The sequence below is a fragment of the Myotis daubentonii genome, chromosome 2 (assembly GCF_963259705.1).
Source record: "Myotis daubentonii chromosome 2, mMyoDau2.1, whole genome shotgun sequence".
Classification (NCBI taxonomy): domain Eukaryota; kingdom Metazoa; phylum Chordata; class Mammalia; order Chiroptera; family Vespertilionidae; genus Myotis; species Myotis daubentonii.
In genome coordinates this window covers 104,070,665-104,088,628 of record NC_081841.1, presented here as the reverse complement: position 1 = coordinate 104,088,628, position 17,964 = coordinate 104,070,665, and the positions used below count along the sequence as shown (strand labels likewise).

Here is a 17,964-nt window from a genome sequence, read left to right as displayed (position 1 = left end):
GCTGCCTTAAGAGGACAAGTTCTCCCTTTAGTTATTGTCTAGTTAGAATAGTACATGCCTGTTTTCTAAAATACTAGAGGCCCAGTGCATGAAATTCATGCATGGGGGGTGGGGGTGTCCTTCAGCTTGGCCTGCACCCTCTCCAATCTGGGACCCCTTGGGGGCAGTCAGACATCCCTCTCACAATCTAGGACCACTGGCTCCTAACCACTTCTGCCTGCCAGCCTGATCGCCCCCTAACTGCTCCCCTGCTGGCCTGATTGATGCCTAACTACTCCCCTGCTGGCCTGATCGCCCCAACTGCCCTCCCTGCTGGCCCGATTGCCACCAACTGCCCTCCCCTGCCAGCCCGATTGCCCCCAACTGCCTTCCCTTGCTGGCCGGATCGCCCACAACTGCCCTCTTCTGCCACCACCCGCCTCTTCCATGTGAGGCGGTGGAGACGCCGGGACAGGCCTCCTCCACGCCGCCCAGAGCCGAGGGACTGCAGGCCTCACTGTGTGCACGCCATCATGTGATGACATCGCACTCAAGGGCGGGAGGACCACCTAGGCATTTATTAGTATAGATAATCAGAGAAGCAAGAAGGGCCTTCATATCACACTAGGTACCAGAAGATGCAAACATTCTCTGCCACAGTTTTCCAGGAAAAGGCCTCGGGCAGAGAGGAAGGGCGGCAGCACAGCGTCTGACCTCTCACACGCCTGACGCTCTACTGAGCACCCGCGTCGGGAGGGCCATCGAGCATCACAAGAATTCTGGGAAGTAGGTGCGATTCCTGCTCAATGTTCCCATTTTATCCAAGAGGAGCCTGAGCAGCGGAACCAAGTCAGTCCAGATCCGTGGCTTTCTCGCCGCCATGCTCATAGCGGCCACCTGTCCTCTCCGAAGCCAGGGCTTCTCAGGCTGAGCGGCATCGGAATCGCGTGCGGGTATTGAAACGCAGGCTACAGGCCCACCCAGAGCTTGAGTCAGTGGGTCTGAGAATCTGCGTTTCTAATAAGTTCCCAGGCGGTGCTGCTACTGGTGGGGCAGGGACCACATACCAGGAAGCACTTCTGTAAGCAAAGACGGTGCTGCTTAAACTTTGACAGATTATCCTGTTAAAGTGCAGACTCTGACTCAGAGGCTGGGGTGGAGCCTGAGAGCGCATTTAGACCACTGGTCGCAAGGCCCTGGTGCTCAGTGCTCAGCCCCCAGAGCCCTGCCTCCCCGTGTGCAGAGGACAGCAGGCTTCCCCACCTGCGTCCGAAGCAGAGGGCAGACAGCATCTGTCACTAGCTATAGGGCCTGCCCGCTGCTGCCCTTCTGAAGTCTAGGCCTACCTGTTCTCTCTCAGCCAGCGTGAGCTCCCAGTGCCGACCTGAGCCTGGGTGTGCAGACTTAGCTCTGAGGGTGTGTCTTTCTGGAGAGTTAGAGTCCCAGGACACTGAATTTCCTTTCAGATTCTTGCATGTGGCTTCCCATCCTCCTCACCTTTTAGTTGGAGTCATATTATAGTGACACCTTGTCCCCCTGGCCACACCATGCACCCCAGGCAGTAAGGAGGCTGGCACTGCTCACAGCTATTATCTCCTGCCCAAGTCCTTCCGGGCTCCAAGTCACCATGACAGATGAAGCCCTCACGGGCTCCCCCTGCTGGGATAAATGCGGAAGAAACAGGGTTTGGGAATAGAAGAGGGAAATAAGAGAGGATGGCAGAGCAGGAATAGAGGCGTTTGCATCGACTTTTTGATAAGAAGAAGAATCTGAAGAAAAGCCCTGTAAATTTGGATCTAAATGCTGAGCCCATTGGGGGCAGGGAGCTGAGAAACAAGAATGAGGAGCTGATGCCTGAGGTTAGGGCTGTCCTGGGACCAGGGGCCACCAACAGGCCTGGCCATAATATGGGAAACCACACCTATTGGATGGAGAGGCAGATATTAAAATAGAACAAAACAAAAACACTCTCTCTGAGTAGGCACGCGAGGCAGAGCGCTTATAGGAAAAACAGGCAGGGTCTCCGTTCAAACATCTGTTGGACAGCTCATCACCCTGGGCAAGACAACCACTGGTTTGCTGAATCTCATATTCCCATCTGTGAAACGGGCATAATACAAGGTAACCTGCAGCAGGGTTATTGGGAGAATTGGAAACCATGAATTTACAATTCCAGACATCCTGCAGGCATGCAAATGCAGCTTTGATTATGAATGTGTGGGTAGTCCTCAATCATCTGGTGAAAATCCCAGGGCAGGAGAGCCTGGCATGCCTCTAGCGAGTAAGTGATGGAAAAAGAAATTCATTTAAATGTACAAAATGGCATAACATTATTTTTATTTAGTCTGCTGTATTATTTTATTTAGTAAGTACAAAAGTATTTTAAGAGTTTTTCTTGTAAGCTCTGTCACCCCAAATAATTTTCCCCCTGTGCCTTAAATCCCTGGAATACAAGCTCTTGCCCATGGGATTCAGGAAACAGACCTTGACTCCCCAGCACAGCCCGAACCCTGAGGGCCCTTGGTCTGCTGGCAGGAAGGGAGACTCAGATGGATAAGTGAACAATGACAGCAATGTGACAATCACTATGAAACTGTGTATGGAAGCAGAGAAGTGCTCTGAAGCAGGCATCCCACTCAGGAGAAATGGCCCTGTTGGGGCGTTAAGGAGGTGATGGCAGACTAGTTTTCCAGGAAGCTGGGGAGGTTGGTGGGTGGGGAGAGGGAGCAGGCAGTTCAGGAGGAGGCAATGAAGTGGGCAGAACTTTGGTGGAGGATGTGGAGAGGGGGCAGCAGGGGTACATCTGGCAGGGCAGCAGGAGTCCCACTACACTGTACTAAAATGTTTGAATTCTACTTGTCTTAAGAATGATATAAAGCCACTGAAGGATCTTTCTGTATCTTAGTGTTGTTATTGTTTCTTAATCCTCAACTAAGGATATTTTTTCCATTGATTTTTAGAGAGAGGAAGAGAGGGGTGGGGGGAGAGGGAGAAAAACATCGATGTGAAAGAGACACATGGATTGGTTGCCTCCCACACATGCCCCTACTGGGGCTGGGTAACCTTCATCAGGGGTACATGCCCTCGACCGGGAATTGAACCTGCCATCCTTCGGTCTGCGGGCCAACACTCTAACCACTGAGCAAAACTGGCCAGGCTATTATAGTGCTTTAATTTTTATATTTTGCATGTGAAAAAATTTCAAGCAACATGGAAAGGAATATAGTGAGCAGTAATGTCCCTTCCTTCCCTAGACCCCCTAGCTAGGGACAACCACTGTTCTTGTCATAGGCAGACATGCTTCTGGTTACTGATGGATTTTAATCATCGAAATGACAGAGGATGGATGTATGGGCAAGCAGAGAGGTAAAGGGTCTAGTGAGGAGGTTTTTACAAAAAACTAAGTCACTACGTGAATGCATAGGATTCTAATCAACTGGACCTGGTGACGCACTGGACATCGAGTGTGAAGAAGAGGGAGAGGCGGAGTCGGTGATGGCGTCCAGCTTTCTGGACAGTTTACTCTGTGGATTGTGGTGTCGATAACTGAGCTAAAGTTAGTGGTTGAGCCTGCTGTCTCTCGTCTCTATCTCTGCCTTTTATTGATAGTATACTTCAAGTTTTAATTCAAATGACTCCGCATTCCAGCCTCCCTCGGAGGTCCTTGTGGCCCCGTGATTCTGCTGGCGTCAATGGGATGTGAAGGAGTGACATGGCAACATCTAAGTCTAATCCACAAGGAAGCTGCTTGTCCTCTGCTTGCTCTGCTTCGCTTCCCCTCAGGCTGAAACACACTCCCGCCCACACCAGCCTCAACCACACAAGCAGGGACAAAGGCTTTGGGAACAGAGCAGAGACGCATGACCATCTGGGCCTATTACATGAAACAAAAATATCCCTCTATCATATTTATTCCATATATAAACCCCTGTATTGAGGACCACTTTGTTATAGCAATTTAGCTTGAACCTGAGCTAATTGAGGTATATAGAAGTAGAGACTTTTTTGTTTGTTTTGCTCTGAGGTGGGGAGTGCTGGGCGGGTGGAGATAAAACTGTTTGACCATGAAGAGTTGTATTGCCTGTGGCACACCAAGAGGTGACCTTAAGAGAGACCAGGGCCGAAACTGGTTTGGCTCAGTGGATAGAACGTCGGCCTGCGGACTGAAAGGTCCCAGGTTCGATTCCGGTCAAGGGCATGTACCTGGGTTGCGGGCACATCCCCGGTGGGGGATGTGCAGGAGGCGGCTGGTCGATGTTTCTCTCTCATCGATGTTTCTGACTCTCTATCTCTCTCCCTTCCTCTTTGTAAAAAATCAATAATATATATATATATATATATATATATATATATATATATATATAGAGAGAGAGAGAGAGAGAGAGAGAGAGAGAGAGAGAGAGAGAGAGAGAGACCAGGGCCAGAGATGTGAATTTGCCAGCTTAGGCAGTAGTTAAAGCCATAGCAGTAGATAGATAGACAGAGATCATGGAAAATGAGAGGAAAAATAGTGAAGAACAGCATCTAGGACAGACATTTGAAGGAGACAGACACTTACTTCATTTTTATGTTACAGTCATTTGCTAACATGCCTGTTTTCCCAACTGATTATAAACTCTTTGGATTCATGGATTATAGCTTTCTCATACCTAAATAAAATATCTGGAATACTTTATTTATGCAGAACAGGCATTCAAAATTCTCTTTAGAATACTCTTGAAATATTTTACATTTTAGCAACAGATATACTTTCAATTTTCCTGTTCATGACTATAGACATAGGCCATCCGAGTCTGTCTTTAGGTGCTGGGATTTAGAGGAAAGAGCAGGTAGGCCAGGTAGGACTGTGGCAAATTTGAGAGAGTTTGAGTCCAGATGAAAGGGCAGCTGCCATTTAGTCAAAAGAACAGCAACACAATAAAAAATGGGCAAAGACACTTCACAAACGAAGACATCCAAATAACCAGTTAACACAAAAAGTGCTCAGCGTCACTAAGTAATCAGGGGAATGCAAATTAAATCCATAGTGAGATATCCCTCACACCTAGGAGAGTGTCTAAAACAACAACAACAACAAAATTACTGAATGTTGGCAAGAATATGGAGAAACTGCAACTCTCAAACATTTTTGGGGACAGTGCAAAATGGTACAACCACTTTGAGAACTATTTGGTTGTGTCTCCTAATGTTAAACTCACATCTGTCCTATGACCCAGTCATTTCTCATGTAGGAATTTACCTGAGAGAAATTAAACCACCTCTGCCCCCAAAGAGACTTGTGCAAGGATATTTATAACAGCAAAAAGAGTAGAAAGAACCCAACTGTCCCTCAGCAGATAAAAATTAATTTTGGTATATTTATGCAAACAGAACATGACTCAAAAATACAAAAGAACAGACTACTGATACACTCAGCAATGTGGATGAATCTCTTATGTGGTACAAAAGCATCCAGACACAAAGACTCTACACTGTCCAACCCCATTTATATGAAACCCAATAATAGGCAAAGCTAATCTATGGTGCTAGAAGTAAAAAAGCGGTCACTTCAGAGGGATGGAGGAGGCAGAACTGCCTGGAAAGAGGCATGAGGGAACTTTCTGGAGCTATGTAAATGTCCAATATCTTGTTTGGGTGGTGATTACATGAATGTATTCATAGTCAAAGATCATCGATTTATTTAAACAACAAAATAGTCTTTTATATTATTTATCCACATATTTCCTGTAGCTCTAAGTCTGTATCATTTTGAAAGGGTATTTTCTTTGGATATGGAGTTCTAGGCTGATATTTCCCTCCTCTTACAGCACTTTAAAAACAGCATTCCACTGCCTCTGCTCTATTTACAATGGCACCAACTGTCACTCACATCCTTGTTCCCGGTATGTAATGTTTTTTATTTAATATTTCATCTTTAGTTTTGCTTTTCAGCAGTTGACTATGATGTGCTCAGATGTGGTTTGTCTAGTTGTATTTATCCTGTTTGGGGTTCATCCAGTTTCTTGGTTCTGCAGGTTCTTTTAAAGCCAATTTTGCAATGTTTTGGTTATCATTTGTTTTTCACATATCCCCCCCCACCCCCATCTCTCTCTCTTCTCCTTCTGTCAACCCAATTATGCATCTATTGGACTGCTAATGTAGTCCTACAGGTTACTGACACTCTGTTCATTTTGTAAAAAATATCCTTTTTTCCCCTCTGTTCTTTTGATTAGATGTCTGTTGGTGGTCTCCAGTTCACTGACACTTTCTTTTGCAATCTCCAATCTTCTGTAAAGACCATCCAGGGGGGTTTTCATTTTAGAGATTCTACTTTTGTTAGAAATTCTCTAACATTGCCATGAGATTCTTTTTTATAGTTTTAATTTCTCAGTTTACTTATTATGTTCCTATTTTTCTAGAAGTGGTTGAATATCTATATATAAAAAAAACCCTAATATGCAAATAGACTGAACGGCGGAACAACTGAACAACTGAACAACCAGTTGCTATGACATGTGCTGACCACCAGGGGGCGCGTGCAGAACATGGTGGGCATTGGCCGTGGTGGGATGGTGGAGTAGGTGAGCAGAGGCGCCAGACCAAGGTGGGGCGCTAGTTGCTGTCACCAGAGAGCCTCTGGTGGTTACTGAAAATTCTTTGCTCCTGTGCTCCCAGTCCTGCCGGGCGCTCGCACCTGCTGCCGGCACCCGGCATCAGCCCTGATCGCCCCTGAGGGCTTCTCCACCTTCCCTTCTCCTGAGGGGTGATCGGGGCAGCAGATGCCAGAGGGCTGGCGCTGTCAGCATGTGGGAGCGGTGGCAGTGGGAGCAGGGCTGCCAGCAGACAGGGAACCAGGGGCCACAGTGGGAGGGGCGGGTGGGGGCAGTGGAAGGGGCTGGGTGGGGGCACAGAGGATGGGCCAAGAACCACCCCTGTGCCCACTGCAGCCCCTCGGCCCACAGTTCTTTTCAAGGTTCACGAATTTGTGCACTAAGCCCCTAGTGTTTATAATAGTTTTTAAAATTTCTTATCTGCTAGTTGCAACATCTGGGTTATTTCAATACCTGTTTCAATTGACTTCTTTTTTGTTTGATTATGGGTCCTGTATCTCTGTATGTCTAATTTTTAAAAATTATATGTTCAACACTGGATGATACATTGTAGGAAGTTTGTATTATATTCTCTTTCTTTAACAGGTATTGAATTTGTTGACAGACATAAATCATTAGACTCCTTTGGTTCGGTCAGGTGTGTTTTTCTTCTTTGTTAGGGTCTGTCAACTTCAGTTTTCTTTAGTCTTAAAGAGACTCTTATTCTAGGTCATGATCTTTACTCCTTATGCCTGACCTTTCTCAGATCTTGACTGTTTGCTCAAGGTGCTCAGGGAGATCTCTCCCCCACCCCCACCCCTGCTGGGCTGGAATCCCGCCTCCTGGCACTGCTTGACTTCTGGTACCTCCATACAGCTCCCAGTCCTGCAGCAGCTGCCCTGTGCCAGGCCTCTCTGTGCAGGGGCAGCCCACCCTCATCTGAGAACATGATTCCCCCTCCACCCCCCGGCAAATTCCTGGGGGCCTGCTCTGCTCAGCTTACTCCTCTTCAGTGGTTGGCCTCACAATTACTTTAATCACCTTGAACACGGGTATCTGCTTCTGCAGGTCAGAGAGATAGTGGTTATTTCCTAGAGCACCTCTCTGTGCTGTGGGTGGTAAGAGCCCCAGGCAGAGAGCTGGGGCTAATGTGGGACTCGGTGTGTTTCCCTTTTCTTGTGGTGTCCAATGCTTGAAAACAGCTGCCTCATATAATTTGTCTATTTTATAGCTGTGTGGAGTGCGATCTGCCTGACCTTGGTGGTATCTGAATGAATAAAAATAATTCATAATGACAATTAGACAAGAAAAATCAAATGTGAACCCTGACTAGTTTACAAACCCTCCTCTGAACTTCTAGCCCTCTAGAACCTTACTCAATACACTGGACTTAAATTATCTGGTTATATGTCCATCTCTCCAATACACAGGCATACTCAGAGGTCAGAGCCTGTGTCACATCCCTCTGTTACTCCTGGCACATAATGGGTATGTCTCCTGAGTTCAGTCAAGTGTATGAAATGAAGCAGTAAATGTTCCACATTCAGTGATCAGCCCTGGGCTGGGGCTCAAGGTACAAAGAAAAACAGAGGGGGTCTGTGTGCATGAGGCACTCGCAAGGGAAGGTGATGGCATCTGCATAATTTGTGGATTGTCATTGAAAGTACACATTTTGCAAGATGCTCTTCAGCAATTTTCATGTCAGATGTATACAGTATGTCATGCCTTTCTCTTGCTTTTTAGTATCTTCCTGAGACACCAACTGAGATCTTGCAATAGGAAGGCAGCACGTGGTCATGGTGGAGTGAGATAAGGACCCAGCTCTGTTATTCCTCATGGTTATTTGACGCGGGGTTCTCTTTTCCGCTCTATAAACATGATTTATGCATCATTAAAATGGTGGTTGTATTATCTAGCTTACCTTTCTCCTGGGGTGGTTGTCAGGATCAAATGAAATAATGTGTGCAGGGCCTTGTAAGCCGTACACCGCTGCAAGTATTAGCTTTATGAAGTCACCAGTTTATGGAGGCAGCTGACTCGGAATTTCAAGACGCTGTTTTTCCTCAGGGCAAGACAGCGGCAGCCTTTGGTATCTTAAGTTACTCTAGTCAGTCAGTTCATGGTAGCTAAGGACGAAATCCACAGATTTAAAAATATCAATGCTGCCAAAACCGGTTTGGCTCAGTGGATAGAGCGTCGGCCTGCGGACTGAGGGGTCCCGGGTTCGATTCCGGTCGGGGGCATGTACCTGGGTTGCGGGCACATCTCCAGTAGGAGATGTGCAGGAGGCGGCTGATCCATGTTTCTCTCTCATCGATGTTTCTAACTCTCTATCTCTCTCCCTTCCTCTCTGTAAAAAATCAATAAAATATATTTTAAAAAAATATCAATGCTAACATACATCAGAAAGCAGAATTATCTTTATTCATAAAGGAATAAATATTTTAGAGAATCACAAAATAGATATCTCCATATAAAATAACTAAAATGTGCTATGTGTATAGATGTCAAAGAACTTTATAAATATAAAAAAAAATGTGTTGCTGCCAATTGGAATGAATCATTGTCTCAAAGAGAGTAGCAGTTTTGAAGTCTTGTAGCTGATAATGTATTTCCCATGGCAACCAAACCCAGTCTCTGGTACATTTAGGGGAGTTTGCAGTTTTGATGTTACTGCGCGTGGGTAAGCACCTGTTTGGGATAGAAACTGAAATGACTTCAGAAAATTACATTTATTGAAATAAATCTAATCATGGCAGCTGACATCACTGGTTTGAACATTTTCCAGCTCAGAACAAATATCTTTTCCCTACGGCAGAGGTGGGCAATTCCCAGACCTGGCTGTGCTGAGTGGTCAGTCCTGCGGAGAAAGCAGTATGTTTGAAGCTATGTCATCACACTCACATTTCTGACAGCAGACTGTCTGCTAGATCACATCCTTTAAGAGAACACTCCCTGCCTCCCTGCAACAGAGGCTGGGGCAGTGATGGTAGTTTGCCCCCCCCCCCCCACCTCCACTAACGTTGTTGCACAATGAGAAGACTCAACCCTGCCGATCAGAGAATTTTGCATTCCACAGATTTTGATATGTTGTGTTTTTATTTTCACTCAAAGTCAACATATTTTCTACTTTGCCTTGGGGTCTCCTCTTTGACCCAAGTATTCTTTAAAAGTATGTTCCAGGTATTTTCATAGTATTGATTTATTGTCTAATTGTGTTATAGTCCTAAACATTTTGTATTATTTCAGTTCTTCTGTGCTATTTGAGGTTTGTTTTATGGTTCAAAATACGGTCTATGTTGCTCAATGTTCTGTGTGCATTTGGAAAGGATGCTGTTGTTGGGTGGGCTGCTCTCAGTGCCAGTTCGGTCAAGTTGGTTGACACGACTGTGCAGGTCTTGTATACCCCTCCTGACTGCCTGCCTGCTGGTTCCAGCAATGCTGAGAGAGGAATGCCGAAGTCTCCAGCCATAACTATGGGCTTGTCTATTTCTCATTTCAGTTCTATCAGTTTTTGCTCCATGTGATTTGAAGCTCTGTTGTTAGGTACATAGATATTTAGTATTGTTATGTAATGGCCATCTTCATCCCTACTAATATTACAAGTCTGAAGCTTACTTTATGTGACATTAACATAGACCAGTGATGGCGAACCTTTGAGCTCGGCGTGTCAGCATTTTGAAAAACCCTAACTTAACTCTGGTGCCGTGTCACATATAGAAATTTTTTGATATTTGCAACCATAGTAAAACAAAGGCTTCTATTTTTGATATTTATTTTATATATTTAAATGCCATTTAACAAAGAAAAATCAAACAAAAAAATGAGTTCGCATGTCACCTCTGACACGCGTGTCATAGGTTTGCCATCACTGACATAGACACTCTGATTTTTCTTTTGATTGGTGTTAGCATAGTACATCTTTCTACCTATCCTTTTACTTTAAAGTTATCTGTCTTTATAATTGAAGTGGGTTTAACTGATGTGCTTAGAAGAGGTATTTTTATAAATAAGAAAATATCCATTATGTTTGTGATCCCAAGATTAATTATTTTTTTCTGGGGTAACTTCTTAAAGTTTGCATTTTGACTCAGCTTTTTTTAAAGCTGTGAGAGGAAGGAAGATGGAAGAATCTAATTTGAGGTAAGGGAATTGGCACCATGTTAAGCCCTCTCTAGTCTGCCTAATACTCCGCTAGATCCTTTGCTCTCATCGCTGAGTGTGACAGGATTATTCTCCCCAACCTACTGACAGGCAATTCTGGCCCCATAGCACAGGCTGCCAGTGGTCCTCCATTTTCATTCTCCCCTTCTTCCATAGTAATATTATAATACCTGGGCAAGGTATTAGAGCACATTTACCAATCTCTTTTTTAATGCAAGTTGTCTTGTGACTTAGTTCTGGCCAATGAGACCTAAGCTGAAGTGTAGTTCCTGGAAACTTTCCCCCAAAGAGAGCACTCTCTGTTTGCTCATTCCTTCCTCCACCCACTACCTGCAGTGCAGATACGATGGCTGTAACACCACTGCCATGCCGGACCATGAGGACAAGGGCCACAGTCTTGGGCAATAGAACAGTGAGCCATAAGCCTCCTGGGCCCCTGTGCACTCTGTGGCGCAGAACCATACCTGCCCCTGGGTGTTCCTCCTGACTTCTATATAAGAGAGACATAAAAATCTACCTTGAGTAAGCTTCATTCTTTGGGGAGTTTGTTTTGTGCCCCTGAACCCAACCCTAATGAACAGTCTGAGACCAATGAACATCATAAGTGTTATAGAATCACAATCTACTCCACGTTTGGACAGATCCATACCAGCATCTGTTATGGTTTTGTGACAAAGTCATACAGAACTGGAAGAAAAGGCTATTTTATTTTATCTGATTTTTTAATTTACTAAATTAAAAGTTACAAAAATAATTTGGTGGTGGGGCTGAGATGCCATGGAAAACTTACATACTGTGTATAGAAGATTTAGACTTGGGTTAAGAGTAGATTCTGTCCCATACCATTTGTATGTTCTTAGGGAAGTTACTTAATCTGTCTGGGCCTCAATTTTCTATAAAATAAAGATACCAACACCTACTTCATTGAGTTGTTGGAATGAATAAATAAAATATATGTGACAGAGCTTGGTAAGTACTAAGCACTATGTAAATATAAGGGGTTATAATTATAAAATTGGAAGACAAGTTATATGAATAACCCAGAAAGGTAAAGTCATTACACATACAAACTCACAGTGGTATTTGTATGTACGTGTGGGTTGCTAGTTACAAATGAGAACACATTGAAAAATCCATTCTAGTAGTAACTTAAAAACATAAAAAAACAATTTGTGGCATATTGTTACAAACATAGATTCCTATCATATCGTCACATCAAAGCTGTCAGAATCCTTTAATATCTCTTATTTTATATTATAAAACATCCCCTTTTTTGTTTGTTTTTGGTTTTTTCTTTATTTCAATAGGTTGACTCTAGTCAAAATGTAGATTTAACCATTTGTTTCTGTACAATACCCAAGAAACTCTGTCAGAATGATTGCTTTGTTCAAAACTGCTTTCTGTTTTAAAACTATTCATACTAAGTGTCATTAAAGTGTTAAATAGGGATAAAAAAGAAAAGTCCATCTTCAGTCTGAAGCTGGCAGAAAGATAAAAACCCAATGGACCTGGCTTGAGGTGGGAACAGCCAGAGTACAGGTTATAACGAGTTCTAGAGAGGAAGGGGGCTAAGAGAGGGTGATGGAAGCCATGTGTGGAAGCAGACGACAGCCTTGGGGACTGGGGCCAGTGGTCGGCAAGTAAGACCAGAAGGAGGGCAGCTGAGGGGACTGAGAACTTCAAAGATGAGCGGCACCTTCACACCAAATTCAGGCAGTCACAGCTGTGAGCAGCCCGGAGGAAGGCATAAGGCAGGAGGCGTGTCGTGGAATTAGTGCTGGCCCAGCTCAAGTTTGCATGTATATCTCAACAGCACTGTGTCTGGCTGGGAGAACATCAGGGCCAACCAGGAGTGTCAGCCAGAGGCTCCATCTGAACTAGCTATGCACTGCATCTGTTACTCTGTCTGGTGGAATTCATCTAATATATTATTTTAAGGCTCAGATTTTCTAATAGGGCAGTTTTGCTGGAGAGAGGATCATAAACATCTGCCTGATGGCAGTTAACAATGTGAAGACTAAGGTCGCGAAAGGAGACCTGCTTCTAGGAAGAACATCTTATAAGTCTATTTCAGCATTTACACCTATAAGAGCAACCCTTCACTTATTCAATATTTGACTTCCAAATTTGGAGAATGACTATGCAAAAATCAAGGCTCAGATTTTAAAAATTACATTTTGGGGGAAATTCTAAAACTAATAAAAAAAATCAAATGTTAAACCTCTTACTAGCATTTCTGCTCCTCCTTCCTTGGATGTGGTGCTGGATCCTGGCTTCCTTTCACCCCTCAACCACTCAGCTTGGGGAAGGCTTTTCCAAGGACGGACCCAGTGAAGGCCAGCTCCAAACACAAGGCAAGAGCCATCATCCCTGGAGGGTGACTTATGGATGAAGCTCTCAGGAGGAGAACCAGAGATCCCTTTCTCCACAGAGGATACAACCTAACACCACTGACAACAATTTTCAGCTACTCCACAAGGGACTCTACTCTTGGACCACAAAAATATCATCCCAAAGTACATGCTGGTACATATTTGGATATTACCTGTCTCTTGTCAGGTGTGTGTGTGTGTGTGTGTGTTTGAGAGAGAGAGAGAGAGAGAGAGAGAGAGAGAGAGAGAGAGAGAGAGAGAGCTAGAGATTTAATTTCCTCTCTATATGGCAACCCTAAATTCAATGAGATTAAATACACCATAATCTTTTACCTTTATTGACAGAATAAATATAAAAAAGGACACTTCACATACAGGTGAATTTAGAACAAACATCAAATCCTATCAAAATTTGGTCCATACTTTTGAGACTATATTGCAGGAAAATAATACAAGAGGAAAAAAGTAATTTGCAAATAGTACATCTGTTGTTGCATAATAGCAAAAAGTGGTAAAACCCCAAATACTCAAAGGGGAAGAGTAGCTGTGGGGGTTCTGACCAGAGTATGCCAGAGGTTAAAGGCCCACTCGCCATACGCATGTGTGAGGCAATGACACAGCAGTATTACTCTGTTAAAGGCCCCTTTGCCCTATGCATGTGTGAGGGCAATGACTCAGCAGTAGCACTATATGCACTGCCCAAGCGCACCATTATATGACCTGCTTATGTTAATATAGCACAGACGTCACTAATTGGCACAAGACTTCTTTTGTTTGAGTATATAAGGTGCCACTGACCAGCCAGTTGTTGGCTGCTTTGTTCATAATAAAGTATGTCCCACCTACCTATAGCCACCCATGTATTCTTCCAATTTCCGGTGTCCAAAGGGGTCAGGTCCCTGGCAGCGGAACTTGGACCCAACAGTAGCTTATTCTAGTTTACAAGTATGATAGAATGTTTTATAACTATTAAATGTCAAGCATGAAAAGTTTTTTTCATACCATGAAAAGATGAATGAGGAAATGCATAGTTTTTCTTTCTGTAAATGTGCAAAATGAGTAATGCCTAAAAATGATTGTGACACCCATTGGTCCAGGGCACATTTACTGGGGTAGCAGGTTTCAGTATGTGCTCAATAATTGTACTCCTCCCCTTTCTCCATGCATCTACCCAAATCTTAGTTGTCCTACAAGGCCCGTCTCAGATAGCCGATCCTCCACAGCCTTTGGTTGTAAGCTTGAGGACAAGAGTTGCGTCTTAGTCACCACTCATGGTACATAGCACTGGCCCACAGCTGGCCCACATGGCGCCTTTGTGCACATAGAAAAAAGCACTTCTCCATGTGGGTGGCAGCAGCCCCATGCCAGCTGGGGCACAGTGGGCTGCACTGGGGCTGCCTTTTAGCCCCTTTCAGAGGAATGCCCTATTGCAGGCTATAACCTACTTTTTGCAGCTTCCTCCCCTCTTCCAAGTCTGAATTTACAAGCTTTAGAAATGCCTCATTTCTATTTAGAGATAGGCTTGACCATTTCTCTTTGTCTATCATCATCTGTAAGTCAGGTTTGTAAGCTTAATTCTGTTTTCCACTTGAGGGAATACCTTGCAGGTCAAGACACTAGAATTTATGAACTTCAGTTAATGTTGAGCCCATATTCCCCTGGCTTTCTACCCTCACAAATGCAGTCTCTACAGTGGCTCAGGCACTTGCTGCCTAAGTGTCTCCTGGGGCCAGATACTGGGCTGAGTGGCCAGGCCACGGGCTGCCAAGGCCATCCGCCCTCCCCCTACCCATGGCTTTTTCATTTGGCAGGCGATTTCTGCTTCTATTCTTAGCACTAATACAGAAATGAAATAAGACAAATACAAACACTCAGTGTAATCTTTGTGTGGTTCTTGCTGCATTTAGAAGCTTCTGGAAAAGACAGAGGGAAGCTGCACTGGATTTGGCCCACCACACCCAGCTAGGTCAGGGTGCACACCCCCAGGTCCAAAGTTTGGCCACAGGGTGCAGACATCTCTCTGGGGAGGGGTTCACCCTAGAGTAAAAGACAGCCCCCTCTGTTTGGGGTGGAAGGCACTACTAACCTAATAGTTCTGAGTCACCTTTTCAGGCTGGAGGAAAAGGCGCTGGGTGGCTGGGCCTGCTCTGTCCCTCTGCTCCTGGAGGGAACCACCCTGCCTACATGGGCTGTCCCAGGACTACAGTGGACAGAGGAAAGAGAAGAATAAGGGGATATAGACTATATTTATCTCACTTTTGCTGACTGCTTCTTGGGAGAAAAGAATAGCAGGTTCTCAAGAGTGAAATGGGATCAAGAAAGGGAAGATAGCAAATACTTGGTCTGATTTTTGGCTTCAAGTGAAAGCCCCAGAGTCTGTGGACCATCCTGTCAGTTGTGAGGTCTCTCATGGTTCAGACTGAACAGCAGACCAGGAGTTTCAATACGAACCTCAGCATTTGATCCACCCAAATTTGTGTTGTTGACCTAGTGCTCTATCAGAGAGTATTTTGGGGCAGGGCAGGCAGCCATGGAACACTTGCATCTTTCAGAGCGCCTCGCGTAGCCCACCACAGCTGGGCTGCTGATCCTGGCGCTCTGCCTGCCCAGGGGGCCTACGTGGAGCGTGGCCTGTCACAGCACAAACAGATGGATGGATGGGCTGCCATCTGCGAGGAGCAGTCAAGGCCTGATTAGCTCCACTGTGAACTGTTACGAAGCTGCTTTATAACCAGAGACATAAAAAGTACGGCTCCCTGCAAGGCTGCAACAGCCCACCGTCGTGCTGGTAAGACACTTCATTTGTCTAGGCAGCTTTGCTCTGGCTTATTACATGAGGCATAATTGCTTTTGTTACACATTCACAGGTATCAGGAAAAGACATTCTGCCCGCTCCTCATTTTCAATGCCCTACTTACCAACTTCATCCCTGATGTTGGCAAGTTCGATTGACAGCTCTTTTTCTTTCACAAGGGCACTTTCATTCTGAAAAAACAAAACGAACACTGAGAGTCCCCTAGTTTTATGCTAGATAAGCACTTACACATGTTTAATTAATGAATCATATTAAGCAAATATTTATAAGCTTAAGGAGAAAATTTTCTCATTATATAAGCATATAAAAATATACAAAGCCAAGTCTTATTTATTTGGATCAAATTCAAAGTGCAAAGCTTGCATATAATATTAATACTATCTGTGGTTGTGCTTTTCTCCGTATTGCTCTTGAATAGATCACCCTTCAATATTTTTGCATCTCTATGTCCTTCACATTAATCTACTGTTATATATTATTATACATTGTTAATTAGCACTATTATGAGATTTTTTACTATGAAAATGCGCATGTCGTATTTCTCTGAGGGGCAAATGCTTATTTTACTAACTGCCTTCTTAAACTTGCCCTTTCATCCAAAGATGCACAGTCAGCTCCCTAATGAATAATGAGCGCAACATATAACATAAAACATTTCTCTTTGTAATTAGACCAACAATAAAACATAAGGCTTCAGAGTGTTGTTTTTTTTTTTCTGGTGTGTGTTGAATTCTGTATCAATAGAGGGAATAAGAAGAAATCTCTCCCTTGAAGTATCATTTAGTAAAAATACATCATTTGTAACTAAATAACTGCTAAGCTAGTTGCAAACAATACATTCTATGACACAAGAGAGAAGTAGTTGAAGCAATGCTGAACATATAATCTTCGTTATTGAGTCACCATAAACATCTACCTTTCTTGTGATTTTATTACTACTACAATAACTAAGAAAGATGTGCCATGTAAATTCTCTTCAAGTGAGAGATCCCAAAATATAAAATCTCTATCATTCTGTAGAATGTACTCCAGTCCCAAAGCAAACATTTCTGAAGAGGAGATATTGGCTAAAATGTGTTCCAAATATCTAGCATGAGTATCACCGGGGCCTTGTGAATGCTCTCTCTTTATTAACCCCCTTTGACTCTGGTTTTATCACCTCTGAAGAACCTGTGTCAGATTTGAACAGACAGTTTTCACAATCTTGTTTCTGTGTCTTCTGCGTTTAGACCTCGGTAACACCTGTGTCACTTCGGATTAAGGGAAGGGTTTCAGTTTATCCAAAAGGCATTTGCTAGGCAAAGTCATAATTTCATAATGTTAAAATAAAACTCTATTTGCAGAATAAACTGAGAGATATTTTGGGCCCAGGTATCGACAGTCATTAATTAGCTCATGGTTCTCTTAGGAACAATGTAGCAATGATAGGTCCTTTGAGGGACAATGGGCCCATCTCTTTCACGAAGCTCCCGCCTCCCATCCCAGCCCAGAGCACCCTTGCCTCCCCTGAATTTGAAGCTTAGAAATCCCACCTGGGGTGTGCGCTTTCCTGATCACTGAGCCTTGCTGCCTCAATGCCAAGACCATGGTACAGGGCTGTCATGATGGGTGATAAGTTAATATACGTGAAGTCGTTAGAATGGTGCCTGGCACTTAGCAAGCTCTCCACAGGGGTTATTTGTTATCATCACTCCTCTGTTTCCTTTTATTGTATTTGTAACTAGATAGCATCCTATAGATAATAGGTGCTTTTCATATTAACAACCAAAATGTGTTTAACATTTTTATGCCAATCTCATACTGTTTTTTTATTTTTTATTTTTTACAGCACCTTCCTGGTTGTGCCCTGATTCTACTCCAAGTTCAAAGGCAGAACAGAACAGGGAATGCATTTTAATCAGGCTGATCGCGGTGACCATATGCTTGTTCTATGCGATATGGCCAGCTGACATTCAGCTTGCTGCTACCAGTTGAGAAGACCTGGTATTCTGGAGAGGGTAAATCCCAGTATTCACTCTACAATGATCGTAATCTCATGAAAAAACCAACTTGTTTCTACTACCCA

General features: G+C 43.9%; 1 protein-coding gene across 3 annotated transcripts in view; it reads right to left on the bottom strand.

Moving 5' to 3' along the window:
• Positions 1-17,964, bottom strand: part of MTUS2 (microtubule associated scaffold protein 2) — a 421,538-nt gene that overhangs the window by 34,187 nt on the left and 369,387 nt on the right. For all 3 annotated transcript variants that reach the window (XM_059684080.1, XM_059684081.1, XM_059684082.1), the window contains one exon: positions 16,003-16,069. In XM_059684080.1, the coding sequence (XP_059540063.1) occupies positions 16,003-16,069 (67 nt within the window). The remainder of the gene's footprint in view (positions 1-16,002; positions 16,070-17,964) is intronic.